Genomic DNA, 23,889 nt, shown 5'->3' on the forward strand with positions numbered 1-23,889 from the left:
ATCTCTTATGTAAGAGCAGTTTATACTTCTCCTATCAGATTGTGTATGTATTTTCAAAACACCGAGTATGGTCTGATCAAAGATGCCTTTGTCTCTCTTCTCCTTTGCAATCACCTAGCACATTTGAAATATTGGACAAAAAACAACGTGCTGTTTCATCCTTGCTTTTTTCTTCCACATCAGAGTTTTTTTACAGCATGATGAGGAAAAACAGTATATGTTAGCAAATATTATATAGTGGATATATGAAAAATTTCTTTATGCTTGTAGGAGTATTTCCTGTCTCGTGAAGTGTTCGGAGATTTCAAAAGGTCTCCCAGTCTATATGGAAATTTCAAATCTTCAAAGGACTTCACCAGAATAAAAAAGGAAAAGCACTGATACAGCTAGTAGTCAGGGTACCACACAGAATGTGGAAAACTGGGGAATACATCTTTGCTCTTCTGACATTACCTAAATACTTAAATGACACAGCTGGTTTAAAAAGTTCCTGCACTATGCAATTTGCCAGCCTCTTGGCTGTGTCAACTCAACTGTAAATTGGATCAGTAAAATATTCTTGTTTCTATACCTTTTAGATCAATGATCTGTTAAAAGGCCATCTACCCTCTTGTAGAGAGAGCCTTAGTTGCTTGATTATCGACTCTTTTCTAGTGGGTCTCTTTTGCCCATTATTTGTAGAGCTCTCTCTATACTCTTTTATAGAGTTTTTATTGGGCCTGAGAAAGAAAGATTCTGTTTGCAGTTTGTTGCTTATAGCACTTAACTGGTAAATGTCAGAGTCCTGCAGATCCTGGAGATGCAGATGCAAGTTCTGTTGTGCAAGTGTCTTAACATCTGGACTAGGAAAATGTGTGAGAATACAATTTGAGCTTAATACAGCCATCAGATCTCCTTTTTTTCCTTTTCTCACCTCTGGAAAGAGAGGTAGGGCTGAGTAGTGCAAATCGCTTGAGCTCAGCTTCAGGACCTATTTTACAATGGGAGAAACTCTCCTGTTGCAAGACTCTGTGAGAGTCTTGCTCAGCATATCAGTGTAGTTAGGTTTATGAGGACGTATACGTGGAAAAGAATTAAGGAAGTATCTATACTTCACCTAACAATTACAAATAAAATGATACAGCAGAGTTGCCTATAACCAGTATTCCTGCAGTTACTCTAAAAAGAAAGACAGCTAAACTGGTCTCTGTTGCAAAGAGGAGGTCTTAGTGAAATTAAGATTTGCGTTTTGATATAAGTTCCTTTGCCAAATTTGCCTTATGGTGTTTGAAAACAAAAGAAATTCCTGGAGAAGATGCTGTCAGTCAGGTTCAGAGAAATGATCTCTAAAATTGAGACAAATACTTACTAACACTAATTTGTGCGAAATACCCACTTTGTAACTTTTCCAAGGTAATTGTCTTTAGCGGATCTCTGTGTGATGATCCCAGTAGGGGTACCAGAAGCAGATTTACATGGCTACCTTTGAATTAAGATAAATTACTTTGCAGAAATGATTATTAATTCATCTCTGTTTTGTTTGTCTATTTGGTAAATCACACGTAATTGAGGATTAACAGTAACTTTTGTATGGATGGTGATAAATCTGTGAGAATGCTTCCTTACTGTCTTAAGTTTTAAAATATTTCACTCTTTTTCCAAGGCTTTTTCCAGATAAGAAAAGCATTTTTTTATAGCAATGTTTGATTTACTGGTGCTGTGCGTGAGAAGAATCCTGGATCACATTCTTAATCAATTTCAGCAATTTAGTGAAATCTTTCTTTAAATGTACCCTGAACAGCTGGGAATGCTACTTATGTGTGACCCTTGAGTCCTGGCGCTGTGCAGCTTATGAAGTATATATTGTGTAATGCTTTTTTGTTAGCTTGCATCAAGGATTGTTTTGCAAAACTATTGTTTTCAGTTTCATTTTTGTCTATATTGTAAGAGCTCTTGGGTAAAGTTACTTTCTCTCTGTTCTCTGGTGATCAGTTTTCTGAGCAGTTATATCTTGATTTCTACAGTTATCCAAATTTAATAACCTGCATTTGTAGGCTTCTTGCAGGTAATTGGTTGAAACCAGTGGTCCCACTGGTGTTGATAGAAGCACTGGAGTGTTTAATCCTGTATTAAAATGTTATCAATTGCTTTTTGTACCTGGACTTCCAGGGTTATGTTTAAAAAAATCATTATTCTTATACTTCACTTTAAGGGTACAAATAATAATGATGTCTTCAATAGGTATATGTCTGGAATCATACAATAAATAAAAGGAGACTAGACTAGCTGATCATAATTATAATTGCCAACAGTAAGATAATGAAGCTGAAGAGTTGTTTTTCATTACCTCATTCCATTTGTGTTATCTTTCTGAGGTTAGCCTTGTTACACATTCCATTAGTTGTAACTGTTTAAAATTAATAGAAGAATAACAAAAGCTCTGTTCTCCATCTGGGAGAAACCACTATTCACTTTTTAAAATACAATTTAGAACACTCGTTATCAAGTGGAACAGTGCCTGTCAGAATTGCCTTCCAAAAGACTTCTTCCTTAACAGAATTAATATATTTCTGCCTGTGTTAATATTAGGATATTGAATTTGATATTAAAATTACACATACACTTAATTCATCCTCTTTTTGCTCCTTTAGCTATTCCTAATTACTCCTGATTATCCTAAGGACATTATAAAAGACAGCATGCAAGAAAGCTGCTTTTTTTTTTTTTTTTTGAATTTGACCAATTTTGCGTCATTTCAAGTGTTCTTTACCAGTTTCTGTTTCCACACTGAATAGAGAGATGTGTGCAAGAGTTTTTTTTTTTGTTTTTTGTTTTTTTTTTTTTTGCATAGCCTTTTCTTCTCTGCCTTTTTATGTAATCATGATTTGTAATTTTATGTTAAAACAGGCACAGAATGACAGAGTAGTCAAGGTTGGAAAGGACCTCTGGAGATTGTCTAGTCCTCAAGCAGTCAGCTACATACAGCAGGTTGCCCAGGACCACGTCCAGTCGTCTTTTGAATATCTCCAAGTCTTTCCTTGTATGTCAGGTGTTCCAGTCCCTTAATCATCTTTGTGGCCTTTTGCTGGACCTGGTCCAGTATTTCCCTGTCTCTCTTGTACTGGGGAGCCCAGAACTGGAGGACCCGGCACTCCAGATGCAGCCTCACCAGTGCTGAGTGGAGGGGGAAGGATCACCTCCCTGGACCTGCTGGCAATGGTCCTCCTAATACTGCCCGGGATGCTGTTGGCCCTTGCCATGAGCGTGTGTTGCTGACGCATACCATACTCATGGCAACTGTGTGTAGCATCTCATACGGGGCTATGACCTCTTAATTTGTATACAGTGACCTACTGCAGGGTGGGGTACAAAGAAGAGATGTTTTGTAGTGCAGCCTTAGAAAAATAAATAATATATTATGATGGAAGCACTGTTTTATTCGTAAGTGTATTTTTCATGTGTTTTTTAGCAATGCAGTTAGAGATACTGAACATATCCTGTGATGTTATCTTAAAAAAAAAAAAAAAAAAAAACCCAAACCTGAGACAGTTATTTTTGCTAGTGTCCAAATTGTTATCTCCCTTGAAAAAACTGGCAAAAGCTTGCCAGCCCTTCAGCTGTCTTGATAGTTTGGTCATTTCATGCTTCTGACGTTCTCCAAAATGAAGATCATAGCACAACATACTGGTTTTCCTGTATTTTTGAAATAAAGGAATTCTGGTTTACATGTTGATATATTGCTAAAGGGCTCTCAAATTTCCAGCTATAACATTAATTTTAGTTAATCCATCTTGTGGGTTCTCTGATCCAGCAAGGGCCTAAACAAATTAAATTTCCCAAGTATTAGCATATCATGGCAACACTCTGCTCTTCACATACGTGTGCTGTAGTCCTTCATAGTCTCCAAGTTCCACAAGAAGATGACCTTTCAAATAACTACCATACTAATTTATCCTCCGTAAGCAGTGTCTGACCACTGATGACTAAAATAAATTGTTCTGTCTCAGTTTGATCATGTGCCCAGTTAGACATGCAAATTTTTTTCATTTCAGCTAAATGAAGTTTTGGTCCAAAGGAATCCCAAACATTCATGTCACCAGCCCTTTCATTTTAAAGTTAGTATTACTGTTCGATATTTTTTTTCCCTTCTCACCCTTTGAAGCATCAGTTTGTGTTGTGTTTGCTTTAATGCTACAAGTGAAGAACTTGAATGCCAATTTCACAATTGTGAGCCGGCACTGAGATGCCTCTGGGGTGAATAAAAAACAGAATATTTAAAAATAAATTAAACTTATTTACATACAATTTATTAAATATATTTTTATATTTATAGTATATCATCACTTTGTTCTCCTTGAAAATCAGTTATCCTGTTTGCTTTGTAATTTTTAAATTAAATACTGAACTAATGGGATTTTACAACTCTGCATATGGAGCTTGAGTTTGATAAAGCCAGCTTTTGGCAGCAGGTGTCCAGAGACTATTTCTGATTTACTGTGGTTACACTGTAGACAGCTATGGAGAGTTTAAAAAGTTGAAAATATTGTAAGATGATGAACTTTACTGTTCTCAGATATTTGGGAACATGAACAGAAATTATTTCAGTTCACCAACAGGAACAAACGCATCCTTTTTTAAATCACCTGATCTTTATGTAGATGGGTAACTTTTCTTGTAATATGTGTACTATATTGAGACTTAAGAATTTCATTTCTTCTGTGCTTCCAATTTCATTTAAAAGCAACTTGACCACTATCATAAATATTTAATTAAAAAAAATGCTAGTCACCATCTTTCTTTAAAAAATATGGAGTTAAGAGTCTAAAGTTTGAATACCCCCCCTTTTTAAGTATGGAGTCCATTGCTAGCAAAGAAAAGTTCCATATGTAGTGCAAAAACTTCAGCAAAGGCAGGGATGACATTAGCCTGATCCTGTTCTGGTGTTACCACCTAGTCACAGGCATTTCAGGCTTGCAGGTGCTGGCTAAGCAGGTGTCAGTGGACGAGTTTCTAAGGGTGGTAGGATACCTGGGGAAAAGAAAAGCATTCAGGTACCATATTGTCTTGTTTACAGTATTCATTGCAAATTACTATAGTTTTTTTTTAGTTTTATTTTGTATTTTTTACCAGCCAAAGTGAATTATTGTCTCTTGAGGAAATAGCAGATGACTAAGAATATTATTTAAATTATGTTTTTCTCTTGCTGACTGAAATTATGATTAAAATTGGTCACTTAAACTTTTTCATTATTCAAAGCACAGGGATTGCAGGTAATGTCAAAATGGCAAGCTGACAATTCCACCTACAGGCCTGAGCTCTTAACCAGCTTTTTGCCTTAGCAGTGTGCTGAGTGAATGTCTCGACGGACAGCACAGAGCCACACTCCCTTCCATAGTTCACACCTTCTCTTTGTGGCTTGAAGGAAGAAAATTACAGTACCAAGTAACCTTTCCATTTTATTTTCTAGGTTTTCAGCAAAAAGCAAGGTAAAAATCTGTTAAATTTGCCTCTGATATCCAGTTGGTATCAAAGAGTTCAAGAAATACCTAGAGTAAAGAAAGCTGCTGACAAATGCAGTATGCAGCTTCTCCAACTTCCAGAGTTGCAGTCTGCTCCAGAGGAACAGCTACAAAACTTCTTATTGGTTCCCAATGAATTAGAAGAGGAGCATGAAGACAATCATTTTATAGGTGGTCCAAGGCCAACTATGACTAAGTTAATGGTAATTTAACGTTTTAATGTGTTATTTTTAATGGGAATATTCTGTTTGAATTGGAATAGGGGAAATTTATTACAATTTCAGAAGCTAAGTCTCTGGCAGCCTTCAACAGTTAATACATTTTTGTCTGTCTTCTGTTTCATATACATTGACTTAGAAGTAATTTTCTTTTTTTTTTTTTTTTTTTCTGTTATGATTTCTGATTCAGGAATTGAGCAAAGATAAAACCGCTGGAAGCTCTAATAATCAGTAGTTTTGAATAACCAAAATAACCCTTTGCTTAAATTGTAATACTGTATTCCTTTATTAAAGACAGACATTTATAAAAATGATGCAACAAAATGTTGCTTTTTTGTTTGATTTCAGTATTCCATCATTTCTGTTGTTTTTTTGCTATTTTCTTAGAGCTCTGAACAATGATTTTTGGTTAAAGAAGACTCTCCTTTGCATTCCATAACTCTCTGTATGTTTTTTGTGTATGGACTGACAGCATTTCCTAAATTCAGGGATTTCTTGTGAAAGTGAAAGAAACAGATGATTCAAATCCCATGTAATGTCGAGTCAGTTGCCTGTTCAGACAGAGTGTGGCATATAGCTTGATCTGGTGCCATTAAAATCAGCGGGAATTTTGCTACCAACTTCAGCAGATACAGGATCAGAGCCTTAGACAGTTATTTTTTTCCCCTCTTTCATGTAGGAAAGTGGTATTGAAACAAAGTTTTCTCCTCATCCATGCCCTAACTGGACCCTGGACTGGAACAGTCTACCAGCTGCAGTCAGTCCTGGAGAAGGTAAGGGTTTGTTTGCTGCTTCTCTTTTTCTTTCTTAACAATGCCTTTTTCTGATGAAACTGCTTAACTGTTTCATAGGAAAATAAGTTATTTTTCATCAATATATTTCAAAGTTTGGCAAAATAGGTATGCTGTTTTAAATCTTTTTAAATACAGGCGGTCTGGGACACATGGGTAAGATGAATTGCCTGAGGTCATCAGTGGCTGTGATGGCCAAGCTGGGAATAAAGCCTTGACCTTGATTCCAGTACCATACTTTTTCCCACTGGGCTGCTTTCCCGAATTTCTCTTCATATGTAGGACAGTAAATTTTGACTATGTGATGTAAGTTTTGGAGCTACATATCAGTCTTCCCTTTTTGTGGCAGTGTTCCCTGCCCTGTGGGGGTGGTTTGCTTTCCTGGATTGCAGAATGGTCTGGTGGCTATAGTTGTACAAAGAAAGTAGGTGACTTACCACAATATGCTTTTTTCTTTTTCATGCTATGGAAATATTGAATACCTCTTCTTCCACACAGTAGAGTTTTCTGTAAAAAGTCTTATGCATGCTGCTGGACAGTAAGAAGTTACTGGACAGTAACTCCTTTCTACAGGAAAGAAAGTTGTGTTCTTGTGTGTAAATGAGAACTTAGGTACTAGAGTCAGTCTAGCCTCGGTGACATGGGACTTCTGCTTTGAAGAAATACAGAAATACACATACAACGTATAGGTGCTCTTCAACGCCAGTTGAACAACCATGTGAAATTCCTCATGGAATATGTTAGGAATCACTGAAGAGCTATAGGGACTTATACAAATCACTTCTTTATCTCTAACCACACAAAAACAAGCATGTATTCCTATCTACAATATGGAGGCTGTAAGAAAGTGAGATCAAATTTGAAATTGGTCCATTCTATTTTGGATCTATGTGTAGTTCACAAAGCCGTAACAAAACACTCTTGTGTTCCATGAATAGATTTATAAGATGAACTTTTTTCCCCTGTTTTTCTCTTGAGAGAACTCTTTACTGGGAAGTTGTACAGCCTGCTTTAATTATTGATGTTTGGTTTCCTTTCGCATGGAAGAAAAAAATAACTTGTGTTTTTATCTGTCAACATCACATCATGCTTCTTCAGACTTTATGTTGGTAATGTGGATATACTACTTATGTTAAAATAGGTTTGAAGTTTCATAAAATGCTCTGGGAGGATGATATGTTAAATTTCTGTGACAAGTTTCAGACTTCTGTGGGAAATGAATAAATATTTTTGCTTACTTCCAGTCTTCAAATTTTTGTCTCACACTTCTGTCAAGATATCTCTTCTATTTGAAAGAAAATGTTGAGATGTGTAACATACAGGAAACGCATAACAAATGTGTTTCTGGGAAATTTGTGCTAGAAGGAATCTCTTGGAAACTTTTCAGTTTGGAAGAAAACCCAGCTCCTGCTTCTTCTTGCATGCATGCATGCTCTCTCTCTTGCTCTCTTTTCAGATTTGCTGAAATAGTTACAATAATGACATCAGCACCTGAAATTGGTTTTCTGTTCAATTTTGGAAGTATACATGATGGAAAGATTTGCTTGTTCAATGAGAGCTCCCAGAGAGGGAGATTCCACCTCTCTCTTGAGACTACAGCAACGCTGTGATGCCATTTGCTGACTTGGGGGAATTCCAATTGGTTGTAATTTCAGTGCAGGAGCAATAGAGTCACACAGGACAAAAAGAAAGTGACTGATATGGTAGCTGATTTTGCTTTTCAGTTGGACAGAGCTACATTCTTACCTCTGTTGTTCCAATTGGGGCTCTTCTCTCTTGCCTGATCCCTCTGCTAGTAGAGGCTAATCATTATTACATGAATTGAATTCTCAGTATTTTATTACTAAATCCTACCTGACATGCTGAGAAAATAGTCACTGAATCTGACAGGGTTTAAAACTGGATCTGAGTAATGCAATTCAACTTTCCAACAGATTACCCCTGTAATTTGGTAAATAAATTTTCTCCTATTAATGTTCATAGTAGTTGAGATGAAATAGTGAATGTTTCAGTTGAAACTCGCTTTGTTTTTTGTCCACAGTTAATTTAATTTGCTGGCAAATAATGATTTAATAGCATACATAATATACTAGTTTTGCTCTGTCTCAGATTAAATATTCATAATTTGTGTTATATGTATGTGGAAGTTCTTGGCCTGAATTGTTCAGTGTGTAAGTGTAATTAGACCACCTTGCTGTCATAGTTACTACAGAAAGGAACTATCACTTATTGTGATTCTATCATGTATTACTTAGATTGAAAATTTAATTTCTTTTTTTTTAATAGATATTATTTACTTGAGATGGCATCACGGTTTGCATTTTATTTGCTTAGTCATATTTCTGAAGCAGAATGAGATAGGTGTATAGTAAACCTCTGTTAATTCTAGTCCTAATGCAATTTTTAAATGGTATTTGATTGATCGAAATCAACTCATGTTTACATTTGGTTGTCCTTCAGTTTTTTAAATTCCTGCCATTATGTCAATTACTTTCTAAAATATTTAGTTTCTAAAATTGTGTAAACCTGGAAGTCTTTGTGAGCCATCTGGCTTGTGTATCTAATGTTGCAAAATATCCCCAAATATGCATAGTATCTTAATGCCCTCTGTAGCTGTTGCTGTTGTAGCATATTGTAGTTATTGTTGCGAACTTTTACTTTTGGATAGAATTTAACACAAACTATTTAATTTATTTTAAAATTTATCGTAAATACAGGTTTGTGTTTTACCATTCTAGTTCACCATATAAAAGCTTGGTCAGTACTTTAATTTTATTTTTTCTAAGTTTGTTTTCCAAGTCTGTAGTTGGCTCAGACATATACAGAAACCAAAACCTCTCGGCACTCCACTACAAATCAGATTGAATATAAGCACTTACCAAGAAAAAAAACCCCAAACAAACCAAGTCTGTCTGCCTAAATGCATCTCTTGATATTCCAACAATTAATTTCTGCAAAATTTCAAGAGCAAATGTTGTATTTCTAAGTCAAAGCAGAGAAAACATAGGTGGTCAATAAAAAAAGTGTAATGTGAGAGTGATGGCAAATGAGATACTTGCATCAGCAAGAATGGGAATTAATAACATGATGTGTGTCAGCATAGAAATTACTTTCATCTTTTCCCTGGCAGAGTGGTGGCTAAAAATTTGGGGAGGAGAAGGTTATTGAGATTAAAATGCTGTAAGTGGTGTGCTGTTGGTGACTAGACATGAGGTCTGGGAAAGAGGAGGCTATAATTAATTAGATTTGTGCCCAACAAAGAAATAGGGAAATACCTTTTCTATGGTTTCATAGATCTTATTAAGCAGCGGAAGAAACAATTTTCTGTCCTTTTTGGAATTTCTGTCAACCCAGGCGTCTTTGCTTGTGTTCTTGGGGCTGTGCGTGTGTATGAAACTGTTGTGTCTTCGGTTTAATTTCTTGCTAATCTGCAAAGGCTGGGTGGATATAGGGATCAGTTTGACTGCTGATGATTACAGGTGGTTCCTTTAGGTTCACCCAAAGTCTTAAAGCACATTAGCTGGGAAGGGGGAGCAAGTTATGGCCTTTATGACTGCAGTCATTTTTTTTCAGAAGTAATGAATTCACTGTGAAAGGAAAAGCAGGGAGAAAGGGTTATGCTTTTTAACAAGAATGTGTTTTTTTTCTTTAAAACAGCTTTTTATTTATTTACCTTTTTATCCAACTGTGAAATTCAAAACTGAGAAATAACTGACCCACAGTCTCACATCCCTTTCTCCTTCTCTCATGAATGAACTACTTGTTAAATAAAAAGTATTTTTTAAAAAGAAAAGCACTTTATCTGTTTTGATATCTCGTTCTGAAATTACCAGCTAGACTGACAGTGTGTGTATGTGACAGTATTTACTTATACTTCCAAAGACAGGACAGAGGTTAATTGTGAGTAAATCTGTACTGTTCTTTCCAAGGTGTGAAACTGCTCACAGTGTGAGTGCAGCATGTAGTAAACTGCATTCCATAAGCTTATGAATAATACTGTCTGTCTCACAAAAATAATCTTTCTTAAATGAAGGGGTTTCAATAGCTCAGAAAAGAGCTCCTTAGTTTAAATGTAACTTACTAACAGATGAATGTGGAAGGACCATTATACTAAAAACTAGGCATGCATAGAGTCTTATCTTCACGGTAGGAGGCAGAGGATGCAATTACAGAAAATCTGTAAAGACTCTGAGATGGGCAAAGTTAATCTAAAAAGTACAGGCAAAGATAATACACATGAATAAAGCTATAACAAAATAATATCTAATAAATCAAAATAAATCTAAATTTTGCAAGTGAAGTTCATTCTTACTTCTTTTAACAGAAAACCTACGTAGCTTTTTAACTTTGTAGTTGATCCTATTCATAGGGCCAATTTTTCTCTAAACAAAGTATTTTAATGGATTGTGGATAAACATGGATAAATATGGATAAACATGGCTCCCATTCTGTATACTTCATTATTTCTTGCCATTACTACTGAATTAATTTGCAAAAGTGTTTGACTTAGAGGTGAAGTTCTCCATGTACGAATTAAAAAAAGGCTATGAAGAAACAGCTTTTCATATATCTTTTCTGTCTAGCGCACAGGTGCAAGAAAGGGTGTTAATCCCTTGCAAGGCAATGCATGCCTGCCTGGCTGAAGTGCAGAATTACTCTGATGAAATTTGTTTGATTTATGCTTGCTTTGTGATCAGCACCAGGTTGACGGCCAAACGAAATGACTATATAAAACTGTCAGAGAAAGGTCAGCCTGATTAAAACGGCACACTGATTGATACTTGCCCCTTGTTTGCATTCAAGTCTTCTGACTTTTAAGGAAGTCCCTAGATTTTTGGAACACTTGCTCAGTTTTTAAAACTAGTTGAAACTTGAAAAGCTCAACATTCAGTATTCAGGGATAAGACTGTTCCTTAAATGTTTATGGATAAGAGACAACAGATTTATTACCTACATATATAATCCAGAAAATAATATTCTGTAAATGACCTTTTTTTAAAAAAAAAATAAATAAAAAAAAAAAAGAAGGGGGGTTCAGAATTCAGGAAACACAGAAATACAATATTTGAAGTGTTGCTTTTTATGCTGTCTTCTGGGTCAGCTGTGAGTCAGATCCTCAATGTTTTTTCTTTTTGGGGGGGGATCTGCTTTTATTAATAGGCATATTTTAATATTTACATTAATATAAAGCTTATTGAAGGTGCCATTGAGTTATTTTTGTACATGTAGAGTACAGAATATACACATTAGAAATAGACAGCTGGTCTGAATTGGAGAAAAAACAGTTAATATACCATGAATATTTTCATAAGAAGTTGTCCTTATTGTGCCACCTTTCTTTATGTTTGTAGAGGTGATAATGTTTCCCCAGAAGGAGAAGCTAATCTCACTTTTTGAGATTGGGATTTTGTTTTATGTAGCAGAAACATAAATGAAATTGTTTGTTTTCTGAAAATAATTTCTGATCATCTCAAATGAAAAAAAGCAGCTTGGTGGTATACAACTGAGAAGGTTTGTTTAAGTTTGTCACAAGGTCTTACCCTCTTTAAAAAAACATGTCATTGAAACTGCGAAGTAGTGAAGCTGTCTTCCTTTTAGAAGTAAGATCTGTGTGTTCCACAATGGCCGAAAAGAGCTAATGCTTGCATTTTCCTTGTGTCATTAATTACTTGCAGACCATGTTTTGTCTTTAACCTGCTGTCCAACAGAACTTATGGTTACTGTAATAGAAATCTTTTTCTGATACAAAGAAAAATGAATTACAAATGTCTGGCTGACACCTTGTTGTATTGGATTTTTTAAAATTTTAAAGTTTTCCAGATTTTTTAAATATTTTCCAAAAGGAAGAGTGAGTTCCTTCATTTGTAAAAAATAAATCTGCTAAGTAAAAGTTCTTTGGGATGTGGACCTCAGGAATGTTTTTATAGTTGGACAACCATTGATCTTAGAGTTTCCATTTATGTATTATTCCAAAGTAATTTGGTTTGGCCTCTGGGGTCAGCTGCAAAGACTGAGTTTATTGATGAACTTGAGTGCTTTGCAAATGCTGAGTACTGTATCAGAATTTGCTACTCTGCACATTCTCTCCCCTCTTCTTCTCCCCCTTCTCTGTCCATAAATACAAATTTAATAGGACATTTTATAAGAAACTTACATTAGGCTCTGAGGAAGTGTTTGGGAATAAGGTATGCAGAGAAATTTATTTCAATAGCTTATTTCCTCATCTGCTTTCTGTGAGGCATAACAGCTTAGGGTTTTCTTGCATTTAGAAGGAGCTATTACAAAATAATAATGCAAATATAGTGTGGTTTAGGAGCTGCAGTCCCTTCATCTAATGACAAAACAGCATCATCAAAATGAGCTTCCCCATGATACCTGTCCATGTCTGTCGGGTTTGACCAATGTCACTGTTCAGTGTATTCTCTGGTCTTGATTTCCAGAGGCCTAACTGAACTTACGGCATCAGCTAAATTGATGTCTACAGATGAGATAAAACCTCTGGTCTTTCTGTGAAGACTAAGTGAGTAGTTGCAATGCTCTCTTTTGTGTTTGTATTTACTAGGGTGTTATTTTATAAAATGATTTTTCGTGAACAGAAGCTTTCCCCTCTTCTCCCCCACTCCCCAATAACAGCTTTTAATCTCAGTTGAGATTACTGTTGTTCTAATCATGTCTGAAATGTACTATATTGAAGAAAAACAGCATTAAATTATGTGATTATCTTTCCACCAGTTTAAGAGTTTGTGACTTTGGTTCATGTTAAATTTATAATTGCTCACAAAACTGACTTTCTTACATAGCTGTGGAATAAGTGCTTTATTACATGTAGAGTTGTTTGATTTTGGACTGTTGGCAAGATTGATTTGAGACATCCAAGCTGCTTTTGTGAAGATAGGTCACCCAGTTATTTCATTTTGTCCTGCCTTTTATATTGGCATTTCTTTTAAAACAGTTTAGACCCAAGAGATGCTTTCTGAGATGAGAATACATGATGCTTAAAAATCAAAGCTGTTTTAGGGAATCTGATATTTTATTAAAATTCTTACTAATCAAGACATGCAAATGCTGTGTTTTTGTTTAATAGCAACAGTGCTTCTAAAATGAGATCCAGGCAGTCATTTATTCCATAAAAAAAAGAGTTAGAAGAAGCACTTTAAAGTTCTCTATTTCCCTTCCAAGCCTGTCAGAACTTTTTGAAAGACTTTGAAGATTTGTTTTTTATAGTTTTGTAGCCTTTTTCAGTATCTCAAACATCCTGAAGCAGGAACTCATCCTTCTTCTTCAGCTGTTTTTTCCATGTCAGACAGCTCTTTGCCTGCAAGCCACATGGGTAACAATCCAACTGAAGCTCAACTGAAGCTGCTTCTCATTAACCTCTCCTTACATTTATTCTTTAGCTGCACTCATTTAAAAGTTTAAACCACATTTATGATTGTATTATATTTTGAAATTCAAGGTCTCAAAAACACAAGATGGCAATGAAGCCAAGTTGTCTCCTATTCCTAACAAACACTTGAGAAGTCAAGAATTTTCAGTAACAGAGTGAAAGGGAAATACTCATGGCTTGAACAGAGATAACATTGATATTTGAGGTGATAAGAAAGACCATAAGAAAAAGAAGCATGTCTCCTCAATTTCACCCTTATTTTATGTGGCTCACCTTAAAAAGAGCGTTCTTGCAAAACTTTAGATTTCACATTTGATTTTTTGGGGGGGCCTTTTGATCTTTCAGGGATACTGCATTCCATATTTGGCCTGAGGTCAGTCTTGATGGGAGTTTGAGTGCACTTATTAATTTTTAGACATAAAAAAACCTTTTCCTTTTGCGTAGCTGGAGATTATGAATTGTGTATGACACAAATCAGATAACTGTCTGTGCCAGTTTACATCATTCCTACTATTACTCTGTTCTCCCTCAATTTTTCTTTTTTTGCTTATCTTTGTTGCCTAATTGTATAAGGGGAGGGAATGCATTACTTTATATTTGTAAGAAGCCTATTTGGAGATGGGAGGCAGAGCTGTTATATTACTAAGTTAAATTAATATGCGATGATTTTTTTAGGCAAGTAATTTCACAGAATTTAATCCTTTTTGAAAACAAAGAAGGTTCTAGTTTAGGTGTCCTTATAAGGAACAATTCAACATATATTTAAGTGATATTTAATCTGTCCATCCAAGAAGTTAGTGAAGTTTGTCAATTATCTGCCATTCTGCTTATGTACAAATATTCCTAGGTCAGGATAGTGTCAGGTCACATATACCTTAATTTAATTTTAGATTTTTAATTTTAGGTTTTATATTAGATTCTAACGTATGTTATGTGATTGTATAATGCAGTAACGTAAATCTTTTCTCTCCATCTTCTTCTCTTCCTCCTGATACTGTTGTGGTATGGTACATTTGTTTCTTTGCCCCATTACATTTGTGTGTTCCATGTTCATGGGGTCAGATAGCCCCACAATTCTATTATTTAACTCTTTTAAGACAGAGATCTAGAGGAACAGGGTCTATGGAGTAGTCTAAAGCATGGAGGTGCAGGTCATTCTTTAAAAAGTTACTGTTGAGGAAACATTGCTTTATGATTCACTCTAGCAATATTCGTTTCGGACAATGTTCAGCAAAAATCCAGGATGGGTGATAAATGTGATCCACAAAGGGGTCCTCTTCTAAACATGTCTCAAAATCATCAACAGGGATAATTTTTGTGGGGAAACTAGTCTATATTGAAATCTGTGTCCTTTAATGGTCAGTGCTTGGGAGTGATGTTTTGGTACAAAATGACACTTTGTAGAAAAGACAGTGGTGACACATTTCTTGCTGGTGTTTGCTTGGAAACTACCTGTAAAAAGACATTAGAGTTCTTTTTAACAGACTCCTTTTTATAGCATTGCCATTTCACAACATTGACTCTATGTATGCCTTGCAGTCTGAATATCATTGAGAATTACACAGATGCCGGCACATTTGTGCACTGCTGGCCCTCGGTCCTCATGGCAGCTGGATATCTAGTTATCAAGAAAATCTGCCTGTTTCTCAACTTCAGCAAAAATAAGAACAGAAAATTATGTGGAAAAAATGCTGGGATTGTGGTTATGTTCATTTTGTTTTTTCTCACTTGCCTCTGAATACTTCAAAGAGACTTAATGCCTGCCACTATGAGTAATGCCTACTTCAGGAGTTTGCTCTTTGCACTAGCAGGTGTCAGCTTTCTTACAGTGTATATTTAATGTTCAGATTTAGAGCAAACTGATCTTTATACCCTGTGCAGTTTAAAATCTGTATGTTTCTGATTTTCAGCATGGTTCTGTAATGTTGTGCCCACTCTGGGAATATGAATTCCTTTAAAAACCTTTGGCTATCTAAAGGCTTGGCACAATTCTAAAGAAATACTATCCTGTTTCCATGTAAATCAGTGAAACTGTTGTCTTTACTTCACTGGAGCCAGTATTTTTTATTTTTGAAAGATCTATTTTAACTTTCTAAATATTGTAATCAATTATTATAATAATGAAGTCCATAGGCATTAGCATATTTGTACTAATGACAAAGATTTTGGGGGAGAAGGAATTAGTGCTTTTCTTTTTCTCCAAGTATTCTGAATATGCTAATGGATAAAAAAAAGTAAAATTGTTGATGATGTTAGTCTTCATAACGTTCTTGTAAAATATAGTAATATCTTACTATTCCAGTCGCTGTATAATTTAAATTTTAGAGTTTCAGCATTGTCTTTAAATGAGATACTTCATCTGCTTCAGTATTCTGATATTTCTTGCTGTAAAATGTCTTCATTGCTTTTTTGAAGATTGTTCTGTAAGGTTTCTCGTTAGGCTTAAATCTCTGCTGTATGATGATAGGATGTATCCGTTTGTACAGCGTGTGTCCCCTAGCCAGAATTTCATGTGTTGTCTATCTGACATATCTGAGATGATGGGGACTCGTAATATATAGACTGCCACTGCTGGATAGTATAAGCTTTTAAAGTTAGCCTATTGGATTTCTTTTCGGTATTTTTATAGATCATTTATATTGTTCTTTTCTCCCCATTGTAACTCAGGGATAGCTAAGTTTTAAATTCATCAGTTGGACTGCTAGCTGAGCATGACTGGCCTCTGTGTTTCTGCTGCAAAGCCTGTAGCAGTCCTTGCAAGCATACCTTCCTTACCTCTGCCACAGCATTCTGGCTCTTTTACGTTCTTATACCCTGAGCAAATCTAACTTTGAAGACAAAAATGTGAATTGGTCAACTCGGTCAGTTTTTCTTACTCATGTGCTGTAGAGTGAGACACTTTTGGAGCGTAACATCTTTGCGGACCACTAGAGGACAGCATAATCTGTTTGGATTAAAGGCTGTACCTGGGTGGATGGGACTGTCCCCTCAGACTAAGGTCTCACCCAAGGAAAAGACGCTTTTTACGTGGCAGTTCACAGCACAGTAACCCGTAACCCCAGCGCTTGGCTCCACCTGTTGGAAAAAGTGCTCTAAACATTTTATCTTCAAATTAGAGTTTTAACCATTAAAATACTATTTGTGTTGCAGTAGAACCTAAAGTGATAATTATGAAGCAGAATCCATTGTGCTGGGTAAACACACAACAGAGCAATGCCTTCTGCAATGAGTGTTTTCAAGTCTAAGAGAAGAGATAACAATTGAGCAGGAGGGTGATAAAAGACTAAAGCTAATCAGCTCAACATCTCCTGCTGGAGCTTTGCATCTTTTGCGATAAAGCAGAATACTGGGCAGATATCTGGAAGAGAATGAGTAGCTTAATGGATATTTTGGGGAGTTTTTCCCCAATGCGTGTATAATAAAATGAGAAGAATTTTGAAAATTTTCTTGAAAATTTTTGAAAAAATGCTGTCATACTCAATGGCCAACATCTTGGTAATTGATAAGAGGTGGTAGGATAGAAGGTTAGATTATGGTTGGAGTTCAGAGGAAAGGGAAGTAGTTTGCTTAGTACGGTAGAAGAAAAAAGTAGGCAAATGGAAGACGTAGAGAGATTAAATTCTAAGTAAGTTGACAGTAAAATTCTTTGATAGCAGCACTCTGAATGCATGTGAATATGCAACTCTTCATTAGGATATGAGGGCAGTAGTCAAAATGTGAAAGAGCTGTCTAACCTATGCAAACATTTGAAAATGTTCCTCAGATAGAAGTTGACAAAGGTTCTTTTTCTTAAGTGGAGCTGTCACAAGTTCTCTTCTATAATATAATCTTGCTTCCAAAAAAGGAAATGTAGGCATGGAGAAATTACACAGAAGTTACAAATAAATGAAAAATTAACCAAACATGAAAAGTAAGGTATACTTTCTCTGCTTGGTACAAAAAGGACTGCAGCTCAGAGAATGATTAAAACCGAGCCAGAATTTGCATCTTTCTCCTGTTCCTCTGCAAACATATCAGAAGAATCCATATGCTGGTCTCACTCAAGTTTACTGACTTTCACTTGCATTAAATTCTGGGGATAGCTGCTTTAAAAACATTATTTCTTATTGATTTGGCAGGGAAGGAAGAGAGGATCTGTTGAAGGTTGAAAGGTTTTGTAGATGATTTACATTATGTTTTTTGTAATTGTCTTCAGAGAACCTGTTAGATTGCTTGTGGAGAAAAATAATACATCATCTATTCTTAGTTTGCAGCTTTGTCTTCTCTTGAGGTCAGCAACAGAGAATCAGATCAGGCGGTGTCATTTATAATGTTAGGCACTATTACTAGTATTCCTGGTTATTTCATTATGTGGCTTTAAAAGCAATTTTAAGCATTTTCGATTTATAAAATGAATATTTCTAGCATAGCTGTCAGTGGTGCAGTTAGCAACCAATGCTTCCAGCTGTTTTGTTTTCTTCTTTCAAGATGTTACTTAAGGGTGGATTATGAATGTACATATCTGACATCTGAAATGTAGGAAGTAATTTGAAAGCTGACAGGAAGTTTCATCTCAATGTAGAAAGTGAGATGGTAAATGTGACTGCTTATTCTGAACCTGCATACGTTTTTAGAACTTCTGAAACAGTGCTCGTGCTGATATAAACAGGTACAGTCCTGTTGCAAATTCAGGACCTTGTTGTGTTTCCATTAATTGTATAAGCTAATCGACATAATCAAATTAAGGATCAGATTCCACAGCATGGCTGGAGTTTAAGAACTGTGGACTTTTGGACTTAAATTTATAAGTGTTTGATCGCCATATAAGAAACAAGTAGTTGTGCGACTTGAATGTGGCTTGAAAATCTTTCACCCAACACCTTAGTAAGGTTAACTGTTTATCCATCATATGTTCAACAAGATTAGCCCGTGTCAGATTGTTAGATAACTGCTGACGTGAATTTATTCTTGCCTTGGAAAATTCTTTTTCCTCCCCCTCCCTGTTAGATGTTGTTAGTGATGTATTCAAAATAATTATAAAGAAAATGTAGTGCTGAGTAGTTGTTATAGCATAACTGAATACACTTACTTGTGCAGCAGTCTGTATCATGTGAACTTAATAGATAGCTGATAAACTTTGCTTTTTAGGTTTCCTTGTTTGAAATAAAAGAAATTAAATATCAGAAATCAATTTTGAAAACTGTCAGACCTTCACGACTTTTTAAAAACAGTTTCTGATTTTGCTTATTAGATTCATGAAACTCTGTTTAACTCTCTTGCTTAGTATTTGAGAGCCTTAAGAAGTTATTTCTAAAGCTGTTGGTTGTTTCCAGGGTTTATGGTTGCCTAGATTCTTAGATCAATTCATATATGATGAAAATAAACAAAAATGGAAATTAGTTTGTGTGTGTTAGATTTGGCAGCTTATTTCAGAAATGTAGGTAAACACAACTTGAACAACCTTACATTGTGGTGTAAGTTTCGTGTGTTTGAGGGGCTGGGATCATCCTCATTGTAAAGTAAAAAGCTTATCACTGTTGATGTGCTGTCAAGTGCTATGCAGCATTAGTGGACTTTTGTGAGCTGTTCATTGACATTTTATAAAGATTTTATGGATCACATAGTATTTCATCAAGGCAACACAATGAGGCTTGTGTATATAAAATGTACTTCAAAATCTACTGTTTCTGCTAGAAATACAGGTATTGTGTATACACTCACTCTAAGCATTATACAAGTGTCCTCACATACTCCCCCCACCCCCCCACCCCCACCCCCAATATCTGTTGCAGAATTCAGGTACAGGCTTTGTTTCCAATTTGAGTTGTGCATTTAGAATTCTAATCACCAGTTTTGAGAAAGATAGCACTGCTATATATATTAAAAAAACCCTAATAGTAGAAAAAATCTAGAAGTAATTTGAGTGATTCACAATCTCTTCTGAATAATCTGATACTTTAAAAGCTTTTAATTATTTGAAGGAAAGGCCAGACTACTGTATGCTTAGTGTTTTAGTGAAAGTGGTATTAATTATTTGTACTCGAAATGCATCTTCTCCAGATGGTCTGGAATTGCTTCTGAAAATTAACTTTTGGCACATGTCTCATGTCACATTTCTGGCATCTTGCCATAAGAATATCAGAAGGAATTCACATCCTTTAAAATCTTCTAAAGTATTCAAAAGCCAAGGCAAGTAGGTATTTCAGTTGATTGATTGTAACATTACCATGTGAGTGTAGAAAAACAGGAAAATAATCCCAATATTAAAATCAGTCACATCGAATGTAAACTAATAAAATTTGACCACTGTTGTTATGGGTTTTTTAATCTATAAATCTAGCAACAGAGAGAGAGATACAAGTCTTATTTCAGCTTGTGCCAGGAAATTCTTTCAAGACGATTTCAGATCTGCCACTGAGTTGCTGGGCTTCATGTTGATGTTGAAATCATATTGTGTGTAGACCAGTTGAGACAGTGTCCATTTAATAATTCTATGAACACACCCTGCCTAGACTTTTTGATTTTGAATGTGTTGATTGTTGAAGTGCTCTTAAGTATGCTTAAATGCTTCTGAAAATTCCACCTACCAATATTTCCTGTGTTCTCGCACTTTTAGTGACAAGGAATAAGAAACAATACAAGATTCCCCACTCCCCATACCCCCCTCCAAAAACTAGGATACCTCTTAGTGATATAAATTTTCAACTGTTCCAACAGCTTCCATAAAGAAATACTGAACTGGACAAAGTTCTTGGCTCACAGTTGCTCTGCATGTTTTCTGCAGTCCATCCTTTGTTAGGAAGAGTGTGTTGAAAAATAAATGTAAACAAACAAACTCATAAACTTTTCAACGTTATACAAATAATCCTTTTGACCCTAGACTTTGGACCTCATATTTTGAAGGCTACTCCAAAAGTTACCTCAGTTTGTAAATGGTTCTAGACTGCGTATGTGGCATTTAAAGCTGCACTTAAAAGCTTTGGCTTCCTTTCCATATCCATCAGCCAAGGACATTGACAAATACTGGTATTTGCTATGGACTTCTGTGTGCTAGCATTTCATGCAGCATCCTCCTACATGGGTTCACATCTTTCAGAGCTAGTTCAGTGGGACTTAAATGACTGGTATCTCTTGAAATAGAACCCTGTGCTGTTACTTGCAGCATTACAGGCTTGTTTTGTAAAGGGAAGGAAGATAATTTGTAGATAAAATAGTTCAAATCATTTCCATTGTATTTTATAGTAATATTGGGCATATCGTGCTATATGGTCATTCTTATGTTTTTCTATCAACAGAAGCTACCTGAGAAATAAATTCCTAAGTAGTAGCAGTTTAAGGTCTTGTGGCAATGAGTTTGGAATCTATTGTTATTGCTTAGGTGACAGGCAAGATGTAAGTGTGTGTGTATTTACACATGCATGATCTGTGTACAGAACTGCTTATGTATAACACTTTGGAGATCAAATGCAACTCTGTGGTTGAATTTAATCAGATATTTTGCATTCAAGAATTCATCTTCTGTTACAGTTCTTTGTAAAGAAAGTTATGAAGGGAGGGTTACTCAAGCTACCCAGTTTATTGGACAGCTTACATTCTATCAATGTTAAATGTCTCAGACCGTATGAAGTAGTTGGAGTAATATTTGCATATGGCAGTAGAAGCTAGAAATATGTAGCTTCACTATTATATTTGAGATCTCTAGGTGCAGTTGTAAATGGCTTATATAGATAAGCCAAAACAGTTTCTTTATTGGGTTATTGCTAAGTTATTACTAACATCACAGACATATTTGTGACCGTATTGTATATTAGATTATATTTGAATGTAGGCAGAGACTATCCTATGAAAAGATTAAAGCCATGGCTACTGAAAATGACATGGGGTTGATATGTAACAAGAGTTTCATAGTTAATTACCTGACAGATAATAAAAACTAAGACCTTGCCATTAATCTGCCGTTTTTTGATGGTGGGTGACTTACCAAATGACAGCACTGAAAAATGAATCCTTTGGTGGTCTTCTGTTGTAGAGTGATACTGATATTTGATATTGAGTGATACCCAGTATTTATCAGAATATTTGGGAGTTTTTTTGTTAAATTTTATAATGAACGAGGTTTTCCTTAAGTGATACTGAGATGTCTTTGTTGAAAAGGAGACAAGGCAGAATGTGTTCTTATAGAAATGTTTTGTTTTTTTTTTTTTCTTGTGTAGAAATAGAATTTAGGAGACTCCAATAATTTAAAGCTTGAGGGGAGGCTGATGTATTTTCACTGTTAATATGTTAGGAATATTATCCTGGCTAAAGAGTGCATATACTTCTGTTGCAGGACTCCTGTCATCTGAGCTGTTCCATCATGTCTCCATAATCCCAGTGAGGTTGTAGCCCTTCAGCTGCCTACAGACCTCTAATTCCTCCTGTTGGTTGCCCGCGCTGTGTGCCTTAGTGCACAGGCACTTCAGAGAAGCACCTGGTGGTGCTGATTTCGCAGGAAAGGTGTAAGAGCTTCCCCCATACTACCATATGCAGACACTTGGGGTGGGCCCCCTTCTGCCTGGTTTTGTCATTTTCGAGGTCTCTCTTGTCCCCATTGCTGTGCACCCTTTGCTTGCCAATGCAGTTCACCACCTCCTCACTTGACTGTGGGTTGGCATCTCCCTTCTCCCGTTGTTCCTAGTTTAAAGCTCTCCTCACCAGGCTGGCCAGCCTGTTGGCAAAGATGCTTTCGCCCCACACCCTGAGATGGATCCTGTCTTTTTCTAGCAGTCCTCTATCCTCAAAGAGTGTCCCAGGATCGTAAAAGCTGAATTCCTGTTGTCAGCACAGTTGTGCAACCCCTTATTGACCTGCAGGATCTATCCACTCCTCCTCAAGCCTCTTCACCTCACCAGCCTAATCTTTAGATTATTTGATAATGGTTTAAAAAAAAAAAAAAAAAACTTAGGTATGCTGTTAAATCTGGAATGATTCTACATGATACACTAAAACTCTTGCATATGTATATTACAGTAATATAAATAAGAGTCCAGCTTATTAGATATGACATTTAGATGATTTTGGTGTTTTAAAAAAAGATGCAAATAATTGTATTTTCTGTTCTCAAAGTGCATGTCTCAATAACGTGAATGGGGATTTGCTATTTACAGCATAGAGACAAAGAGTATAATTATGTCTCTGTTCAGAAGTAGTAGCTAGAAGAATGAACTAGGGTATCAAATATTCATAAGTAAGCTTGACAAACCAGACTTGCTGTGCAAGATAAATTTTACGGACTTTAATGACAATTTTGACATTCATTTTATTTTTGAGAAACAGCATGTTACTGGTGCATGCCTCAGTGTGAATGGAATTTCTTATTTGCTGCTTTTCAGAGGTTGCAGTATCTCTGTGTTTCTCCACAGAATCTCTCAACATGCCTTTCTTTTTGATGAGTACATTTTCAAGTCCTCTAGCTAAATATTTCAGTGGAGTTTAAAATATGTACCCTTGGTAGTGTGAAGAGTGGAGAATTTTTAATTTCAAATGCAGAAGATAACAGTTTGCTTGAACGCTATTGTTCACTAAGGGTGGCTGTTTACACGCATTGATGGTGCTTGTTTGCCTGTGAGTTCTTTTGACTCTGAAAACAGTAATTTCTATTTTTCTTAATGAGAGGAAAAACCTAGTTCATTCAGCAATGAAAAATTTAACTATTTTTTCTTTTTATTAGTAATCTGCTATGAAGTATCCTACCACACCTTGGAAAAGGTTACTTCTATGTTTAGCAAAATGGAAAAAGAGATGAAGCAACGATGCTAAAACCAAAAAAATGTTTCACTGTATTCTTTTAGTTCTGTATTCTGTTTCACAGAGCTGTTAGATACAAAGATTTTCCTGCACGTGAAAAGTCAGAGCTTTCTTGTTCTCGATAAGCCTTCTGTTTGTTCTTGTGCTATATAACTGCTTGAAGGCATGACTTTGAAGTGTCTTCTGTTCAAAAGAGCACTGCTATGTACTTCTACAGCACAGTGCTGTGC

The 23,889-nt window shown here is 35.8% G+C and overlaps 1 protein-coding gene across 6 annotated transcripts in view; it reads left to right on the plus strand.

The window, feature by feature from the left end:
* Window positions 1-23,889, plus strand: part of GSTCD (glutathione S-transferase C-terminal domain containing) — an 89,611-nt gene that overhangs the window by 15,956 nt on the left and 49,766 nt on the right. For all 6 annotated transcript variants that reach the window (XR_010388913.1, XM_064510550.1, XM_064510551.1 and 3 more), the window contains 2 exons: window positions 5,447-5,701; window positions 6,396-6,489. Coding sequence is in view for 5 of the 6 variants with exons in the window: in XM_064510550.1 (XP_064366620.1) it covers window positions 5,447-5,701; window positions 6,396-6,489 (349 nt within the window). In the remaining variant the exon portion in view is untranslated. The remainder of the gene's footprint in view (window positions 1-5,446; window positions 5,702-6,395; window positions 6,490-23,889) is intronic.

Source organism: Dromaius novaehollandiae, chromosome 4 (genome assembly GCF_036370855.1).
Source record: "Dromaius novaehollandiae isolate bDroNov1 chromosome 4, bDroNov1.hap1, whole genome shotgun sequence".
Taxonomy (NCBI): domain Eukaryota; kingdom Metazoa; phylum Chordata; class Aves; order Casuariiformes; family Dromaiidae; genus Dromaius; species Dromaius novaehollandiae.